The sequence below is a fragment of the Halichoeres trimaculatus genome, unplaced genomic scaffold (assembly GCF_033239565.1).
Source record: "Halichoeres trimaculatus isolate MK-OKI-2021-1 unplaced genomic scaffold, fHalTri1.1 fHalTri1_scaffold_7, whole genome shotgun sequence".
Lineage (NCBI taxonomy): Eukaryota > Metazoa > Chordata > Actinopteri > Labriformes > Labridae > Halichoeres > Halichoeres trimaculatus.
The window spans coordinates 31192706-31212734 of NW_027437185.1; the positions used below are offsets into that span (position 1 = coordinate 31192706).

General features: G+C 39.1%; 1 protein-coding gene across 1 annotated transcript in view; it reads right to left on the reverse strand.

The window, feature by feature from the left end:
- Positions 1 to 2884: 2884 nt before the first annotated feature.
- Positions 2885 to 20029, reverse strand: part of LOC141793774 (solute carrier family 4 member 11-like) — a 35228-nt gene continuing 18083 nt past the window's right edge. The window contains exons 8-20 of the mRNA XM_074674635.1: positions 18874 to 19083; positions 15436 to 15520; positions 15122 to 15247; positions 14891 to 15004; positions 12822 to 12954; positions 12479 to 12552; positions 10021 to 10291; positions 9643 to 9749; positions 9160 to 9325; positions 7148 to 7321; positions 6735 to 6930; positions 5905 to 6074; positions 2885 to 4505 (exon numbers count right to left, since the gene is read on the reverse strand). Coding sequence (XP_074530736.1) covers positions 4439 to 4505; positions 5905 to 6074; positions 6735 to 6930; positions 7148 to 7321; positions 9160 to 9325; positions 9643 to 9749; positions 10021 to 10291; positions 12479 to 12552; positions 12822 to 12954; positions 14891 to 15004; positions 15122 to 15247; positions 15436 to 15520; positions 18874 to 19083 — 1893 coding nt within the window. The 3' untranslated portion in view covers positions 2885 to 4438. The remainder of the gene's footprint in view (positions 4506 to 5904; positions 6075 to 6734; positions 6931 to 7147; positions 7322 to 9159; positions 9326 to 9642; positions 9750 to 10020; positions 10292 to 12478; positions 12553 to 12821; positions 12955 to 14890; positions 15005 to 15121; positions 15248 to 15435; positions 15521 to 18873; positions 19084 to 20029) is intronic.

Here is a 20029-nt window from a genome sequence, read left to right on the forward strand (position 1 = left end):
CTGACCATCGGTCCAGGGTGTACCCCGCCTCTCACCCAATAACAGCTGGGATAGGCTCCAGCCACCCACGATCCTGAACAGGACAAGCAGTTCAGAAAATGAATGAATGGATGAAATCTTAGAATAATTTCGAGATACAACTTGTGTTTTAATGAAAATCTCAATTTTAATTTCTTGATACAAATTGCAGGTTTCCTGAGCTGAAAGGAGCAAAGCAGCCCCAGAACATCACTAATGCCACGGCCACACCAGAATTCGCAAAGAATTGTTGAGATTTCATATAAAGTCAATTAGGGATGAACCGATACCAGTATTGAGCATCTGGCAAATACTGCCTTCAGAAACTCGTACTCATGGTCGTAAAACTTCTCCGATACTCTGACGCCGATACCACTTTACGATAGGGCTGCACGATTATCGCAATCGCAATGTCAGCACATGCAATTACGTAATCACAAAAGAGGATATCCCAATCGCAATGTCAGCACATGCAATTCAGATTTTTCTCCATGATAACCAAGCAAGTCTGTAGACTCATCATGACACAACTTTTTTTATTAAATCGCAAGCACAATCGCAATCGCAATATTGTCCACCTAATCACAAATCGCACCTTTTCCCCAAATCATGCAGCTTCACTTTACGATGTGACATTAAACTCTCGTTAGCGGCAAGCGGGGGATGAGTCATGTCGTCGGCTGTCTGGAAATATTTCAGCATTGATGAGGAGGACAAAACCAAAGCAATATGCAAACTATGCACTGCCAAGCTGTCAAGAGGAGGAGCAAAAACTTGCATCAAAGGTACAAAATTTTCAACTCAAGCGAAGAGGCGCTTGACGCCCCAAATGCACCGGGTGCTCCATACGCACTGTGCCAACACATCCAACACGCCGCCTGGGGCAAATCTGCGTCTGAACACATCTTTGCATTGACTTTAGGGATGCACCGATACCATTTTTTTTCCAAACCAAGTACGAGTACAAGTACTTACAGTTGAGTATTCACCGATACCGATACCAAGTACTTAAAAATGAAAAAGCTAGCCCCGCCGGAAGATGGAGGATAAGTTGATTCGTGCGGTGTTTCATCATCCAGTCTTCCTGTCCAGAGTGAACCCTGCCTCTCAATGAAAGGGATAGGTTCTAGGCCCCCTGTGACCTCAGACTGGGCAGTGGCAGAGTTAGGATGGCTGATACATTTTTTCAGAGACACAGAGTCGATTTGATTGTCCATACCTGGTATCTTCACCTTTTATTGGGCTGTTTTAGTTTCATTTAACTGTCTGTTTCAGTTAAACAAAAAGAAAAAAGAAAACATAAGTAGCCTTGATTGTGATCTTCAAGGCTTTCACACACTCTCCTGTCATTCTTATGAAACCACAGCTTATTGTTTCTCAGATGCTCTTTTGGGCTTTCCATCATTACATGAGCTGGCTCTCTACTCTGACTGTGCAGTAACGTCACAATCTCGCCCGTGGGGCCGCGGCATAAGGCACCCCCAAGCTTTGCTGTAGACTGGGTGGTCTTCTCTACATGTGCTTCATTCTACTTCCTCCTCTAGAAGTTTACTGATCCATAAGCCTCATACAGGTCCAGTTGTGTTTCACCCATTCATGTTGAGTTTTTTTTAATTGATCTTTTACTACAAACTCTTCTGCTTACGTCCTCAAGCATCCTTTTAATTCAGCATCTCTGATTCTCCTCAGACAACCTCAGTGTTGTTATTTAGCACCAGCCCTGTCATGCATCTCATTGTGTCCTGATGCTTGTCTTATTCATGTGTGAATGTGGGCATGATGGATATAAAAAGCAGAGGTGTGAGAAGAGAAGGTGTGAGGATATGTGAGGATGTCTGTGTTGATTTGTGTTTTAACCCTTACCTGTGTCTGTTTCTGCAGATTAACACGCAGTGAAGTGGAGACTCTTCTTTCGGAAACTTCTGAGACTTACTGGGAATCAAGAGCTCGTCAACTCTGCTGCTGACACTTCTGGGACAAGGGAGAAATGAAAGCTTGACAAGATGGCGTGCAGGTACACAGGGGATGCTTTGGAAATGTGTTGGCGCTGAGTTGCATTTGACCAGACAAGAACACAAAATATTCACCACAGATCTCATATTAAGCTTAATGTGTGTAGGTGGCAGAGAGATTAGTATTCAGCTTTTTGTAATGGCTAACTGATGTGCAGCATTTCCTTAATGGGAAGTGGTGCGTCTGCAGAGCTACTGGTGCTTCTTTTGTCAGTCTATTGTCACTCATCCATAAGTTACACACTGAAGACGAGGCTGAACAGGGGATACATTTTCCATTCAGTCTGCCAATCTATCAACCTTTAGACTCCTTCCTCTGCTTTTGAAATAATGATTTGGAGTAAAAGTCCCCAATCATCTCCATAATAATAATGCACAGTCTTGGGACTTGTGTATCATTTGCTATTTCACTCTGTCTAAAACAAATACCTGTGTTTCTTTAATAAAACCAGTAGTTTTTCTGAACAATCTTAGAGAAAAAGACCAGTAGTGACTGCTAGAAGACTTTAATTTTGTCTGTCCCAGACTTTTTTCAACTTGCAAAGACAAAATTATGGCGTTGTGTGACTCAATTCTAAAATATTGAAACCTTAACCAACTCAAACCCTCTTCTCCTGCTGCATCCTGGGTTATTGTTACTCCTGAACAAACCTGATGATGAGCTTCTACTGCCCTCTATTGGAGGAAATATCAGAGATCTTGGCTCAGCTGTTGGTAGAGTGAGGTTGGTAGAACAGATAATGTCCTCTAAAGTGAACATGACTGAAGTTCAGTGCAATAATAATAAAGACTCATTTCCTTTAAGACTTTATTTGTCTGATTAAAAACCGACAGAACAAACAACTTTCATATTTACAGTTTAATTATGTGATGCATCTCCTGTATCTAAAGAACTGGACCATCTAGCTTTGATGTGCTTAATTAAAACCAAAGTGAGACTCTTAACATACTGAATGTTTCAAACTGTGAAAAAAATTCTTGTTTCATACAGTGATTTTTCTTTTTTCTTTTTTTTGGTTCAATATTGATATCACCTCATCTTCACTTTGACACCACACTTTAAAATCCAAAGAGGACACAAAAAGCAGCTCTCCATTAAACAACATGACACTAAATCACAATATTGACTTTATTAAATACAAAATAAATGACAGTCAATTGTGCACTTCTTGGTTGCCAGCTTATAATAGATATGAGTGTGAAAAAAAGGAAGCAGACACTCCTCTGTGACTAAAACTATCATGAGCACTAAAGGTGAAGGAATGCTGCTGAATGAAGATGCTTAAAGCTACAGTAGGTAACATTATCTCATTAGCATATCATGTTTGACTGTTGCTGCTTTAAAACTATGTCTGAACTGTGTCTGTGAGGCCCTGCCAACGAAAGAGGATTAGGGCCAAAAAAGGAAGAAAAGAAAAGGCCTATGAGGTGGACTAGGGCCAAAAAGGGGAAAATGTCCTACGGAAGAAGATTAGGGAAAAAAAAAAAAAAAAAAAAAAAAAAAAAAAACATTTTTCATTACTATTTTTCTAAGAAAAAAGTCCAAATTCTAAAATTAAAGTAAGAGATTTTCACTTTTTTCTCAGAAAAAATTGTGATAAAAAAACAGACTTTTTTATTTTATTTATTTATTTATTTTTATTTCAGTATCCAAGTAAATCAAAATTCTGACTTTAATCTCAAAACTTGACTCTCAGAATTCTGAGGAAAAAAGTCGAATTTCAGAGATTAAAGTCAGAATTCTGACTTTTGCCCCTAAAAAATAGTAATAAAAAAAAAGTGAACATTTTTCTTAACTTCAGTGGCCCTAATCCTCTTCTGTACTGGCCCCTTCAATTTTTTTTTTTTTTTTTTTAAATAGTCCAGGCTGAATCAAAACACCCAATCAGGGTCAGTGTCATGCAGAAGGTCAACCAGGACACCTCCAAACTGGCCTCATTTAACTCAACACCATGTGTTTGGTTCTGCACACCCTGATGTTGTGTAATAAAAGAGCCATTCATTACGGCAATGATCACCATGATGGTCTTTAAACATATTTTTCAGCAATTAAAAAGTAATTATTGAAATGAACAGCATCTCTCTCCGCCTCACTCACCCCCCCACCCCCACCCTGACTTCTCGGCTCCACCCGGTGAGATGCCTGTGCAGGGAGGGGCTAAAAGGTAACAGAAGGAGAGTGGGAAAGGGTTTCTTTCTGGTGGAATTTTCATGTTTACTGCAACTTAAATGTTGGCTGAACAATAGGATGGGAAATGACCCGTGCAGTCACCAGCAGAGTGCAGAGCTCATTAAATTCTTGCAGTCCAAATGCATTTAGTTTAGTTAGTAACACAATCACTGAGCTGTGAGTCTGTCTCCCTCCGGCTGTAGAAACTGAATCTTTTCTTTTAGCGGTCGGTGTGGTGCTACATGTGCTGAGAGTCCAGGATGTCCAGATACTTTTCGTCGATCATTTTGGGAAGCAGGCTGGTCCTGAGGGAGAACAGAAAGACACGATGTTGGAGATGATACTATACAGACCCAGGGCAGGAGTCTGTTTCTATTTCACTGTTTCTGATTCTGCTGCTGCAATCAAGTTCTTAATTTTTTTTTTATTTTAATTTTCCCATTATTTTTTGAATGCCAAACATCAAATAAACCCTTAAAAGCCTGACCCATTAAAAATAACCAGAAAAGTTGTCTTCCTTGGATCACATTTAATAAAATTGGCAGTTTTCGCAAAGTTTTCTGGCTTTTAGTAAATAGGCAGTCTCTCAATGCAAAACATACGTATTATGAAAAAATTTAGTTGTTAATTTTACCATTATTTCTTGAAAATGAGCAATGATTTGCCCAAAAATGTGTGAGGATGACTTCATGAGCGCAGCCATTTTTTAAAAGGACTAAAATATAACTTTATTAAAATTTCTCAACAGGTTTTCAAGGAAATTATTCATCATGTCGTTAGGTTATAAACCTTTGAAACTCACGTATCAAATATGATACGTTTTGCAAAATTTATTTATTTATTTATTTATTCTTTTATCAAATCAGTTTATTTGACAGGCAACCATGCAAAACAAGAAAGCCGTCAAGCCAGAGTTAGCAACAGAGCTAATTTTCACCTGTGGTCCCTGGGCAGGAAGATGTCAAACAAACATACAATACAAAAGATAAAACAAGCGTACTAACATTTAAACAATATATACTCAACAGTCTATCAGATCTTTCAAAATCATATCTTATTATTTAAAATATAGGGTTAAAGAACAAAAGTTAGTCATCCTGCTAACTGTTTTTTAAGTGCTTACTGAGGGTTTTATCCTGGAATCCATATGTTTTACTAAATTCATGAAACTCAGAAATTTAGTTTTACACAATCATATGTTTTTCTTATAACTTGAGAAAGACACCTAACTAAACCCTGTACATCACTGATAGGACTTGAATTATCAATTTATGAAAACCTCTCTACATTTCTCTGAACTAGGCTAAAATAACTCTAAAATTTACTCCTCACTTATTTTCACTGACTTCAGAAAGTTCTGCCCAGAGTCACAGAGGATGGCGTCCAGCTGTTACATGCTGAGTGTAACGAGGAAGCTGATCCTTTTTTCATGGAATACCTTGAGTTTTCCTATAACAAGCTCCCAGCATGATGTTTAGTTTTTTTTCCATGAAACTAAAAACTGTCCTGAAAAGCAGGTTCAGAGATTTAAGGTGCCAGTCACATTCAGGGTTTCTGAGATGTAGTTCTAATGGGCACAAAAAGATTTAAGTTTTCTCCTTTTGTGACATTTAGACAAGTCAAGAGTGACCTAAAACTTCTGCAAACCCCACAAAGACATTATGGTTACAGTGCTGGTTTCTGGGGCTTCTGTCTCAGTCTTACCTGATGGGAACGAGCAGGATCATCAGCAGAGGGAAAACCATCTTCATGTAGGGCAGAGGGTACAGTCCAAACGCACACAGGATGATCAGCTGGATCATCTGCAGTCCAGTGAAGAAGTGGATCTTCCTCTGAGGCACTTGCCGGATGTAGTGGGCAGGAGGATATGACGTCTAGATGAAGAAATTGGGATATAATGTGGTTAAAATGCTGCTCCAGAGACATTTTGTGTCATTTTTTTTTATTCTGAAGTAGATCAAGTACTAAACTAGCAAAAAGGGATGTGACGATGCAGCGCGTGACAGTTAAAAAACGTTAGGAATGTGTGAGGATTCAAATAGACCTAGAAAAAAAATCGCATTGCCCTTTAAACAGCAGATGGCAAGCAAACCTCAGATTGCTTATTTCAAGATAATTTGTTTATTTTTAATATTCATGTAGTTATCTTAATATGAGATTTGTTTAAAAGACATCTTTTTTAATCTATTTTTGTCATTCAAGATAAAATATTATTTCACTTGCACTTTTAAGAAAAGGACATACTTTGTTTTGCACAGTTTACCCTACTTCAGAAAATTAAAAGGGAATTGTTTTTAATTAATTTCAAATAAGAGAAAATATATTTTGTAGTTATTGCGTGGTTTGTGTTCTTCACTTGCGGAAATAATTGAAAGAATCTTTTTTAGTCATCGTAAATCATATTGAATCGTGTTTAGTGTACTGTTACATCCCTACTAGTAAATGGATTGAGCCCTTTGTTTTGAACTCCTTTGCCCCATATCGTCTCTTTTTAGTCCTTGTTTCTGGTTCTCACCCCCGTCCTGTCCCCATACCTGTTCTTTCAGTAGCAGAGCCATCCGATCCATCATCTGGTTTCCATCCAGTGATGTGGCTGCGATGTAGAGGAAGAGGCCGTAGAGAACCGGTTTTGGGATCCACTGCAGAGGGACGGGCAGCATGAACGCAGACACACCGATCAGGATGTTTGCCACCAGAGACGTCAGACGCTGTTCCTTCACACTGACGATGCTGTTTTATACAAAAGCAGAGATAATCTGAGAAAAAAATGTGTTTCTGATTCCATTAAGAGACTTTTCAGTCATTGTGGTCTGCATTCAGACTGACTCCCTTGTTCCAAACCCCTCCACCCCTCCCCTCACACAGGGTTCAACAGGTTTAGATGAACTGCTGTGTCCGGTTTAAGGTGCACTGCTGGGTTTGTGCCCTTGTTTTGAACCTGACTCACGTTGTGTAGACATGTCCGTTCTCTACATGCTGCTCCACTTTGGCCAGCTGACGGGCGTGTAGGTGGGAATGTGGGAAGGCAGCGTGCATCCATGGCAACCCCAGACAGGACATGAGGATGTTGATGAAGCCAGTCAGCATCAGGTCCCAGTGGAACGTTGTTCCTTTTAATAGCCTGGAACAGACAGAGTGATGTTCACAAGGTAGCAGATAGTAAAACAAGTACTGATTCCAAATAACAGGATTTTTTTTGTTTGTTTCAAAGGAGATCTAAGAAACTGACAGTAGACATGTGTCTTCTTTTCATGTTTAATATGTACATACAAAAAAGAAGTGAGCCTATGATCTTGTGTGCAGAAGGATGCAATTGAGTGTTGTTACTCAACTAGGGTGACCAGGTGGTTACAAGCCAGATGTGGGACAAAGAGTGTGTTTTTGCTTTTTCTCCCTTTAATGGATTTTTTTCAATTCGAAAGACAAGGAAATGCACAAGTCACTGAAAATAAAACTCATAAAATCTATTTAAAAATCTACTTGTAAAATTTCAGAAAAGAAACTATAATTTTTTTAGAGCTTGTGAAATATTGTTACTGTAAACATTTAGAGTATCAGCTATTTGTTATGGTCTTGTAGATGTTTCTATGTTTCTTGTAGATTTTACTTCATGACGTGTGTTGCTTCACATCATACTCAATTTCATGGGCAATAAAGAAATACTGGATCAAGTTCCCAAAACCCTCACCGTGAATCACCCTGCTCTGGTTTTATATAAACATGTTCCCAGTTCCTTTTTCTCTGAGGAATTATATGGTTTTTCCACCAAAGTCTGCATTTTGGTGTCTAAGGCTTTTGACCTTTGTTTGTCGTCTCAGTGGGCGGAGGTAGGGAGGACACAGGTGACAGGTTGGTGAACTTCTGACACCTTATGTAGTAGCATTTATTATTTTATGAGATTTAGAAGTGTGATCACTATCATACTGAGCCACTGATGAGTAACTTAGGCGTTTACACAGTCCGTTATGCGTTGCTATGCATTTTGCCTGTGGTTGGCTGCTGCTACCGTGTTCCCCCTTACTGAGTTATTGCTTCTCTCCTCCTTGTATTGCTGCATTATCAGCCGTTGCTCTTCAGCGGTGATGATTGTGATTGATCAGCTGCCTCTAAGCCCTCCTCTTTTACGTGCACGTTCACAGCTCTTGATGAGACAATCCTGGGTTGAGTTACTGTGTTGATAACTTGCGTCGTGCCATCAATTATCCTGATTGCCATTGTTATGGTTACTCAATCCTGGATAGATGTGAGTCACCGCGGATAAGTTGACCGCGCTTCGTGCTATAGGCCTCTGGTCTGTCACAGTCTGGTAAGTGTCCACTGATAATGCAGTCATGGACATCGAGTGACAGTTGCACGTTAAAATACATCTGTCTACCTAATATATGTCCACTTGCTGATCTCTTCTGTCCACTTACTGCTATTTCACAAACCTGGGAGCCATTTGCCATCTGAATAAGTGCTGAAATTTAGTTTAAAGATGTGTTTTTCAGTGGTTAACTTCTCCACGTCAGTTGACAAACCATTTTACTTCGCAGTGCTTCTGCACCCAAGTTGCGCGAGCATCTGGCGTTGTAAATAAACAAATAATTCTTCTGTACTCGACAGTTTTTCTCTGGCCAAGATAATCTTCAGATTAGTTGAGGTAATAGATGAGTTGCTGGAGCAGAAATTATGCGTTTGTGATTATTTTTGTTTCACCACTTTTGTTGAACTGTTGTATGAAACCAATAACCTTCTCCAGGTTGTGACGTTGCACCAGGAATCAGCACTGCTGGTATTATCTTTGGCATGAAGATAGCATGCCTGAGAGTGACTCACAGCAGAACTTTACTCTACAACTCATCACTTCCTCTTGATGTTACTTAACTGTTCACAGAATCTAGCCGTTAAATGTAACACACAGCAGGTGTGAGAGGAAGTGAAAGAAGGAAGGGATGTGAAAAGCAGGGTTCATCTTACTTGTGTTCTGGTACATGTGTGAGAGAGATGACGATGTTCTGGTCGATGAAGATGAGCAATGCAAGAAGGAATCCCAGGCCAACTGCGCTCAGTGCGTTCATGCCTGACAGCTTCTCAAACCGAGGGAAGGTGAAGATTGAGTGGTCATGGACACTAAACACAGGAACTGAAAGATGCAAAAGGTTCATGAAAAACAACTCAGAGCTTAAAAAACTGACAGCATCACATTGGAAGTGAAAAAAACAGTGTGGAAAGTAAACTTTCTGCAAGTAAGCTTCTTTTTTTAACAGGCACTCAACCAAGAACCTTTGACCGACGAACCCACACTGAGCTGAAAGCTCTCCAGGAGCAAATATTTTCCTTGTTTCCTCTGCCAGCAGACATTAAAAGAACAGTGCAAGGTGTTTACTGTGCCAGAGTTGTGGCTTTAAGTCTCAGGGGGGATCCTCCGTCAGTTCTCGAGTTTGAGAGACGTGTACTCACGCTTTATGTCGAGGAACAGGTAGGAGCCGATGAAGGAGAAAACCACCACAGAGATCGGCAGAGCACAGTCAGACACCACCTCTCTGATTTTGTCATTCAGGTACGGGCTGTGGGGGAGGAAGTGACACATTTACACATCAAACTTACAGCTCAGTTTATAGCAGATACTCTCTCAGCTTGTGATAGACCTTGTCAAGTAGTGACTGCCTCAAAACGGAAAAACAATAGTATCCTAGGATTTACGAACTGAAATACACAGAGTTTCAAAGTTTTTTTGAAATGGTTGACCTACTAACAGCTCACTTGTTGCCTCAACTTATTTAAAGTAGTGAAATCTGAGATTTGTGTGGCATTGTGCAGTCCAGAGAGTGACCGTACCTCCTCTTCAGGAGATAAAGGGCGTAACCAAACCACAGAGTCCCCAGCATCAGCAGCAGACACAGGATGGGTCTTTCTCTCGTGCACACAACTAGAGACTCAGGCAGGTAGACGTAGCTCTCAACATGCGCCAGCATTGTGCCGTTCCCTTTAGCGGTCTCAAAAATATTGGTGTGGTTGTTTGCCTTGTCGAGGATTTCGGTGATCTGCTGGAGCACAAACGTGCTGTTTGTGGTTGCCAGTACAGGCCCGTGGTAGTAGTGCTGAAAGACTGTGGGGGAGATAGATGAGAAATGATAGTTATAGTAGATATGCACTGTTTAATTGCAGTTATTAGAGAATTGTTATGTCATTTTTTTTTCCCAAAGGTGTATTCCGTTTTAAATATAGTAGCATTGCATCGGTTAAGCCTGGTCCTGTTTTCATTTCCACAGACTCCACAACCATGCACCCTCGCAATTGGTGGCATGTAAGCCAGATGCTGATAGCTGCATCAGTTAAATAACAGTGCAACACAGTGTACCCCACTAATAAATCCAACAAAGAAAAACCTTAAACAAAGAGTAACAGACATCCAGAGACATCCAGCAATTCTTCCTCTTTGTGATTTCCATGTGGCTCTTTGTTAGAAAGCGCAATCAAGTTTTGTTTCAGAGAAGTCTGTGTGCCACCAGGAGAAATGCAGCTGCTGTGGCATGGTCAGTGACGATTCTTTCGACCAATCAACAGTCTGCAGTGTTGTAACTCCACCTTCTGGGATCGGATCAGTTTAGTCTGGCACCCCTTTGGAAGGGTCCCAAAAAACGGGTACACTCTAAAATGCGTGCCATGCTGAGACAAACTGAACTGAACTGCTTGGCTTTATTGACAAAAGTCTGATGAAAGTCTGATCTGCTGAGTCCCCACTGCAAAAAAGACACTTTCTCAAGTGATTTTGTCTTATTTCCAGAAGAAAATGTCTTTTCAGACTTAATATGAATCACATTCACCTAATCAGTCCAAAAAAAAATCTCTATGTAGATTTTTTTTTACTTGTTATAAGTAATTCAGACCTCACTTTTGTCTTTAGATAACTTGAAACAAGACATTTTTAGCTCATATTGAGTAGAATAAGACTTTTTTTTTTACTTAAAACAAGAAAAAAAAAATCTTGATAAAATGTCAGTTTTTTTTTGCAAGAGCCTTTCTACTCTTAACAGATGTCTGAAGACAAATCTGTTTGGGAAACACTTGAGCACTTAATCTGACCCTTCTCCTCTTTGTGCACAGGGGGAGATAGTGTCAGAAGGTCTCATGCCCAGCTCTAAGTGAATTTTCAGCACTTATTACTGAATGTTGTTGAAGTTTGAAGTATATTGTTGCAGCAAATGATTGTGGTTAGCACTTTTGTCACACTAACTAGGTTTTTCCTTCTGTCTAAATCAGGGGTGGCCAACCAGTCAGAGACCAAGAGCCACAAAAACTGCTGTGGTCCTACAAAGAGCCACATCACACACGTGGTCTTACAGACACACTTCCTCTCACATATAAACAAAATGACATAAAATGAAAAGTAATACATATCCATCTATCTATCTAGATATCTTTGAGCACATGAGCGATTGAGAGGAGCACATGTAGAGAAGAGAAACCGAAACTTAAGTACCAATCTCATTATCCAAGTATTGATCAATAATGATGCCATCGTAGGCATCAGTATATCAATATTTTAGATTGATCAGCACACCACTACGCATAACAATATATATCTATATATTAATGAATGGATCAAAGAGCTGCACACCGAAAGGCAAAGAGCCACATGCGGCTCGCGAGCCACAGGTTGGCCACCCCTGATCTAAATTCTTGCTTGTGTTGTACCTCGTTTTGGACAAAAGTATCTGCTAGATGAAACTGTAGAAAAGTAGTGAACAGGAAAACTTTACATGACTTGAAAGGCAAGGCATGTCTGAGATCGGGAAAGCAAAACTCGAGATATCAAAAAAAAAAAAAAAACCTAATGTCAAATTTACACTCTGCTGCATGTCTCACTACTAACGATCCCATCTCAGACTAATAAATTAAATTTTTCTTTCATGTGTTTATTCTTTGTGTCGATCAAAGCTGTGTACAGAGTTTGCTCAGTTGGTGGTTGAATAGGAAACAGCCTGTGGACCTCTGTGTAAGATAAAGAATCCACCTCATGCTCTTCCATTTATGCTTGTGTTGATAAATCACAGTAACAAACATTATCCCACTGGAGCAAAGATAAAGAGTCTATTATTCTGGGAGAACACACAGAGGGGTCTTATTTGATTTCATGCTTTGCTTTCCCTCTAAAGACTTCTTGATATATTCCTGCATTTGCTAAGCTACATTAAATATAACAAAGGTCTGACAGGACACCGAGACTCCCCCCTGCAGAGAGGAGCTGCATGAACATTGCTAACATGTTTAATGTGGCCTGCCCTTGACTCACTTTTGATGGTGCCTTTCACGGCATCCCCGACGAACGCCACAGAGATGAACAAGGCAATGACTTCTTCTGTTGAGCTGGGAGATAATGGGAACAGAACATTTGTTAAAATGCAGAGCACAGTCGCTCATGTTTCATCACAATAGCTTTTTTTTATTCCAGACACAGACATAACAGCCCATTCAAGGACAAATGACAGCACAGACACTGAGAGAGTACACTAAACAAAACCAATAATTATGGCTGAGACAAGGAAGTCATAACAGATTTTTCTAGTCTTATCAGTGAGCCTCCTCAGTGTGAAGCTCTGAGGTGTGTGTGTGTGTGTGTGTGTGTTTGTGCTCACCGTTTGAAGAGTTTCATGAACAGGCTGACATTGAATAAGCCTCCGAGGATGAGGAACAGACTGTTCCATAAGCCGATGCAGGCGTAGAAAGCATCAAAGTTTAGGTCGTAGTCGTCACAGATGCCTCTGATGACTGTGAAACAAAGCAGAAGAAATTCATTTAAATGCAATAAGCCATCATAATGAGAGACATTGTCCTTTGGCTGATTGTAAGTGAAAAGTGGAAGCCAGCTACAACATTCATTTGCCTTGTGGAATTGTTTTCTATTATTACACCTCAACACTAACAGAGTATCATTCTTTGAAGCGGGAGACTCATAAATTGTGTGAAAATGGATGCAAATGTAACTCATCACTGTCAGATTAAAACCGCAGGTCGAGCTATTTCTCATCTACAACATCACCACAGATGCTTAGAAATGAAATTATCAACACTCACTGGTGCCTGTAAAAGGTTTCTTCTTTACTAATAGTCATGTTTCACTTTTGTCACCACTTTAGGTCAGAAAATCTGATACTGCAGATTTTTCTAGAAGAATCACATATACTTAAAAACAGTGGCAGCTGCTGGTCAGTCAAGGAGGGGAAGCTATTTTTTTCCGGCCTACTACATCATATATTTGTTTATTTATGTAAACGTAAATTCGACCCTTCGATCCTTTTCAAGTAAAATGATCTGTGACCCTGTCGTACCAACCAGGTGTTTTTTACAGGAATTTTACCACTGTTCTCTCAACGCTTGTCATTTTTAAAAAAGGTAAACTCACTGGGGATCGATAAAGCCTCTGGATCAGTCCAGAACAACTGACTGTAAAACTCAGAAGATGCTCCAGTGGAGAATTATACTTCAAGATCACTGACTGGATCATTTCACTGTCAATCAAAAAGGGATTCGGCCTCAGACAGATCATCCAATAAATATGCAGAAGCCGAGGGTCCAGGCCAGCCCACTGCCTCATAGACCCCCAGAGACGCTGAGCGTCCGATGAGTGGGCAAAGCCCAGCGTTTGTCCAATGATCGTCCAGTTTCCACAGTGGAACAACCCACTCTACGCTTCCCCGCTGAAGTCAGAAGACGCTCAGCGTCCGACTGTTCAACCGTGAGACGCTGCGGGGATGAATGAGAAGGAGGTGGAGCCAGTTACCTGTGATAGGAGCTGATTCTGAACAAAAGATGAAGGAATTCTAGCCCATGTTTTGTTAATGGAATGTACACACAGCAGAACATATCTCCACTTTTTTTAGGGACATTTTAGGGAAAGCTGAGCTTCTCTTGCAGTCTTAGAGCAATCGCCACTGCTTGAGACCCATAACTGATGCCTTGCACTGGAAAAAACAAAATGTTGATCATAACAACTGTTAACGAGGTAACTGTTACTTCTTAAATGTGTTTTCCTCCTTCTCAGGTCAAAATATGTGTGACTTGACAAGAGTGGAATCCAAGTTGTTAGTAACCATAGACTGTAAAAAAAAAAAAAAAAAAAAAAAATGTACGCCATCTTGCTCAGCTTGAAGTGAGGTCGCCACTAAAACTGCTCCCCCTGGTGGCTGGCAGCAGTATAGGTCAAAAAATCCATCACCCCAGTCATTCCAGATGGGCTGAGGTCAAACTTTAAAAAATTAATATAGCTGGTAGAAATGTTTATCACATCTGATTGTTGTGGTGTTTTGAAGGTATTATTTGGCTGCCTTGTACTGAAGTCCTCTTTTTCTTCAACGTTTCGTTTTCATTAGTTATAAAAGGTTAAAAACATGGCTTTACGTCATGTTTAATGATGATTGACAGCTGCTGTTCCATTTTTTTCAGGGATTATAAAATATGTTGGGAAGGAGAGCCAAGAAGAGATTAGACTCTCGAAAGAAAAAAATATTATTATTTTTGTCAGCAGACTCTGGCTGCACAACTGCTGCCAATGGTGGCGCCTGTGACCGGGGGCATTTTGGCTTCAAAACCATACAATGGTTAACGGCGGAGCCACACTGTCCACTCTAAATACAGTCAATATTTGGAACTGATTCTGAATCAGCATCACACACCCTCTACTGTGAAGTATAGTCATAATACACACCACTTATGAAGATAGCCAGCGGTGCAGTTGTCAGTGGAATAACAAGTGGTGAGCCGGCGAATAAAGCATAAATCACTCCTCCAATGCTCTGGCCAACAATGGTCTTCTGAACATCTGTCACAACACAAACAGTAACATGTCAGTGCCTTTGTAAGCCTCAGATTTAATAGTTAATAATTCATCATTTTACAGGATATTATTGACCAGGGTGAGAAAGTAAGCAGTGTGTACCTATTTCTCCTCTCGTGCTTTCATCATTCAGTGAACCAAAGGCGATGGCAGGCAGCAGAATAATAATATAGAGGAAGATAGCAGTGGTAGTGTATTTCAGCAGACAGCGTTCCTTCCCGTACATTCCTGGATGGATCATTCAACAAGTTATCAGAGATTCAACACCTGACCAAGCTAGCAAAGTCAAAGTAACAAAAATCTACTTGGTTTAAGATTTTAATAAAGAGATTTGATGATTGTGGCAGTTTTAAATCTGCTGAATGGATACAGTGATTGTGTACTGATGCAGAAGTTCTGCTGATGGGAAACTTTACCATCTGTGAAGTCTGATGGGTAGAGTGGGAGTCTGCGGCGGAGGTCTCTGTAAATACCTCTTCCGAATCTAAAGAAATCTATGCACTGTGAGAGAAAAACAAAAAGAAAATCAATGTGACAGGCTACACAGGAAACAGAAATAGTCCCATGCTCTAACTCGAGTGTCAGGATGAGTTTAAGAGCTTTTGAATAGGAACTTTTACTTTAAGACCAATCATGAGCAGCATGAGCAACAAATTTACTAAAAAGAGGAACATTGAGGTAATCGTAGTTGTGTAACAGTCCAGGAAACAGCTTGGTCCTCACTCTACAAGGGTGAAACAAGGTAAATATGTTGGATGAGATTCTTACAGTTGGCCCAAGTTTTTAATGAGTACTGGACTAAATTTCTTTATCCGGCTTTAGGACTGACCATGTTGGCACAAAGTTGGTAAATGAGACAACACTTAACCAGTTTGACGGCTGTGGGGCAAACAATGATCCATAAAGCAGTAAGGTTAACATAAATGTGGAAATTTGTTGCAGTATAAACCTCAAAAGATGTAAACGGAACTACACAAAAGGTTATCTAACACAGCACGTGCTCGTATGTTTTTGGGCTTGGGTCAAACAAGCGTTTATAAGCATTGCTTTAATTTTTGTGATGTAAAAAGAAAACTCTTGTGCAGACAAGTGTCAAGAACATTGATAACAATCAACTCGCTTTTCCAGCACATATCACATGACTGCTCATGTGCAGCGAGCATGCCTCCAGAAAAGAAAGCAGATTGTTCACTCCTGGCTTGGACATTGCAAAATTGGCTCAATTTTGTTCCAAACTTTCCAACGATAATGTAAAAAAAAAAAAAAAAAACTTTTGACAGAGCAACTTGTAAAGTTCCGAGTCAAGTGTGTTCAGTCGTATCAGTATTTTTTCTTCAGACTTCAAACTGACAGCAGAAATATGTCTGTATTTTATTGTAAAAACTACTTGGAAGAATTGAATCCCTGTGGTTGCTGAAAAAATACTGCTGCACATATTCAGAACCAAGGGTATAATCTCCACCATGAGCTCGTATGAGAGCAGAAAAATGTTTAAATGAAAATCAAAACAGCGCCCACACAGTCACCTCAGTACAGTTTAGCTGTAACACCTTTTAATACATAACTGCTCCTAAATGCAGCTCCCCTGTTTTTGTGTTATGTCTCATCACTGTCTCTTCTCACTTCTAACGATGCTTGATGTGTTGTGAGACCATCTTCTCTGATAACAGCCTGTACCAACATAAAGCCTGAAAAGTTAGCCTTCATTCTCTGAACATACCTACGGAAGCCAATTTCTGACAGTAAATAAAGAAACAGAAAAAAAAAAAAAAAGGCAAAATTATTTAATAATAAAGAGATAGAACATTGTAGGTGTTAGATGAACTCCATATGTCATAGTTTTGACTTTTTATCTCAGACTTATGACTTAAATCTCATAATTCTGACTAAACCATCACATAATTCTGTCTTTTTATCTCATTAATAAAGATCTTTGTCTCCTAACTAAGGCTTTTTTTTAATCATAATTTTGACTAATCTAATTTTTATGACCTTTTATCTCATAATTTTGACTTTTTAGCTCATTTTTATGCCTTTTTTACCGTTTCAGGGGGGAAGGGGTTAGTGTCAGAAAGGGGCTTCCATAAAAACAAGAAGAACTCTATTTGTCACAATTTCATTTTTTTATCTGATAATTATGGCTTTTTATCTCATAATATTGACTTTGGATCTCAGAATTATGACCTTTTTATGTCGTAATTTTGACTTTTGTCTTTTCATTTTGACTTTTGTCTTTTAAGTTTGACTTAGCTGTCTCATAATTTTGACTTTTTATCTCATTAATAAGGCCCTTTATCTCATAACTATAACTTCTTTATCATACTTTTGACATTTAATCTTATAATCATGACTTTTTAATCATAACTTTGACTCTTTATCTCGTTATGATGACCTTTTATCTCTAAATGTTATTATTATTATTATTATTTTGTACTGCTAGAAATGGGCTTCCAATAAAAAAGAGATGAACTTTATATGTCATAATTTCCACACTTTATCTCATTATTTTTGGCTGCTTATATCAGGATTAGGACTATTTAATCTCAAAATTTGACTTTTTATCTCAGAATTATGATGTTTTATTTCATAATTTTGACTTTCTATCTCATTAATAAAGCTTCTTTATCTCCTATGACATTTTTTTATCACAATTTTGACTTATCTTATTGTTATGACCTTTTATCTCATAATTTTGTCTTTTCATCTCATAATTTTTAGTTTTTAGATTTTTTTTACTGTCAGAAATGGGCTTCCATAAAAACCAAAATCCCAAAGGAAAGTGAAACTTAATCTTAAATTAGCACAAAAAGTAATAAAATTCATGTTCTGTAGAGTATAATGCTGTTTCATTGTTTTTGGCAATTGATTTTATACCACTGGAAAGTTGGTTTATTTCTCTTTTAAACGGTGCCACATCTTGGCCAAGGCCAAGCTAACCACCTACCTTGGTTATCAGACCATAGATGGAATAAAATTAGAAAAAGACATTTTTAATTTTTGCATACAGCAATAGTTATTTGAATATATTTTGCATTTCTCATGAAGCATTGAAGCTTTCCTTGTTCAGACTTCTGCTGTGCTTATGTGAAGCTCCTATTCGTAACTGATCTACGAACTTAATGCTTTGAATTAATAAGCCCCCTTTTAGCATTTACTTTTGAGGAACACAGCTTACAGCCAGTAAATGTCATCATTCAAAGTGTTGCATAGCCTGATTTTTATTACACAATGTTGGAGTTGCCAAATCAGGTTGGTTTCATGGCAACAATCCCTGCTTAACAGCTGTTTTTAAAACCATTCAGGGCATAAGGTGTAGCCACAACCTGTTGTAAATGTGGCTCTTTTACTACCTTAATTCACCCTTTCTCTTTTGGCAGTCTTTGAGTGTTCCCATTTGTCCAACCTCCTACTCGACACACACACTTCCTCTTAATTTAATCACAAGGCACGTGGAGCTGCAGACATTCTGCTGCCAGAAACCATAGCAGACTTTGGCAGCACTCTCAATCTGTTGGCCAGCTGCTTTTCAGCCCTCAGGCCTGGCCGATAAAGTGTGGAAATGGGATAATCAGATAATCTGGCTCAAATGTTTTCATTTAATGTATCACAACTTTATGTGGCTGAATGGAGCAAGAAATCATGAGGGTGGTCCCCATGTGGCAGGCCCTAATAATCAGTCCAGAGAATGAGTGTTGGTTTATGAGATAAACTGTGTGTAAGGAGGAATTCTATTTCTGTAAGATAAAATGCTGTTGATGCTTTTTGTCACTGAAATTCAACTGTAGTAAAACGACATATTCTGTCTGAAATAGGGAGCTGATTATTTACTTTTACGCTTTGCTCTTCTTCCATACCTCAATTGGTTTCCCTCGACGTGGATCTGAGTCCTCCACTTCCTCTATAACCCGCTCTGAAGTGGCCGCTGAGAGATGCTCTTCGTGGATCACCAAGTGCTGTTTGAACTCATCTTCAGTCTTTGCTTCCAGAAGCTTCTGTCTGAAGGAAATGTCGGAGAACATTGTGGAAAATGTTCTTCCGATTTCTGTGGCCGTCTTGGTGCTTTTCTGAAAAGAGATTGAAGCAGAGAATTGAATAAACCCAAATGTCTTTTTCCAACAGGGAAGTGTTCCTACCTATGTTTTCACAAAAAATGGCCTTGAACATGAACCCAGAACTTTGGGACTTTAAAGCAGTGCCAAAAAAGAGATTGTAGTTCATTTCCTCCATTTGAGGGGAACATGCGCCATCCATGGACTCTTCATCTAGCTAACTTTATATCCCACAGCCTCTGACAGAGATTTTGAAGACTCATCTCTGCTTCCCAATGCTTTTTACTAAGACTTACACAATCTTTCTCACAATTACTTATTATACCTGCTCTGCATATCAAACAGTAATTTTGAGCTACCTTTAAATCCATTATTATAGTTTTATTACCATCTGGATTATGTAATAGCACAGGACAGATTTTAGCTTCATGTACTGAAAGAGTTTTGAGTTGTTTGAACCAAACCAAACCAAAATCTGTAAGTCTATTATATTTTTATCCTGTAATAATAGTTCAGCATTTTCTTCATGTCGTGCCAAATGTCACGGAAAAGAGGTTTACCTCCTGCTGTAAATAATGTGTTATTGTGCTTTTTCATAAAGGACAATAGACCACTGATTTCATGATGTTTACGCAACAGCTGAACCTTTTTGTTGGAAATTATTGTTGTTTTCCTGTTTAGAGTGGAACGATACTTAAGTTATGGTTATACTATTACGCTTCAAGTTTATTCTTCATTTTAGGAACTTCCTTCTCTTACAAAATACAAGGCAAATATGTCCATCTCAATGAATATTCTCTTAAAGTTGTGATAAATAGAGTTCTGTGTAATTTTCAAGACATTTAGGGCCCCTCAAACCCCATTCTGTTAAAGGAGCAACTCCACTCTTAGACCAGTGAATTGTGTGCCCAGATATAAGGCCAGAGAGAAAATGTGGGACCGAACACTTTGGTTTGTTGGA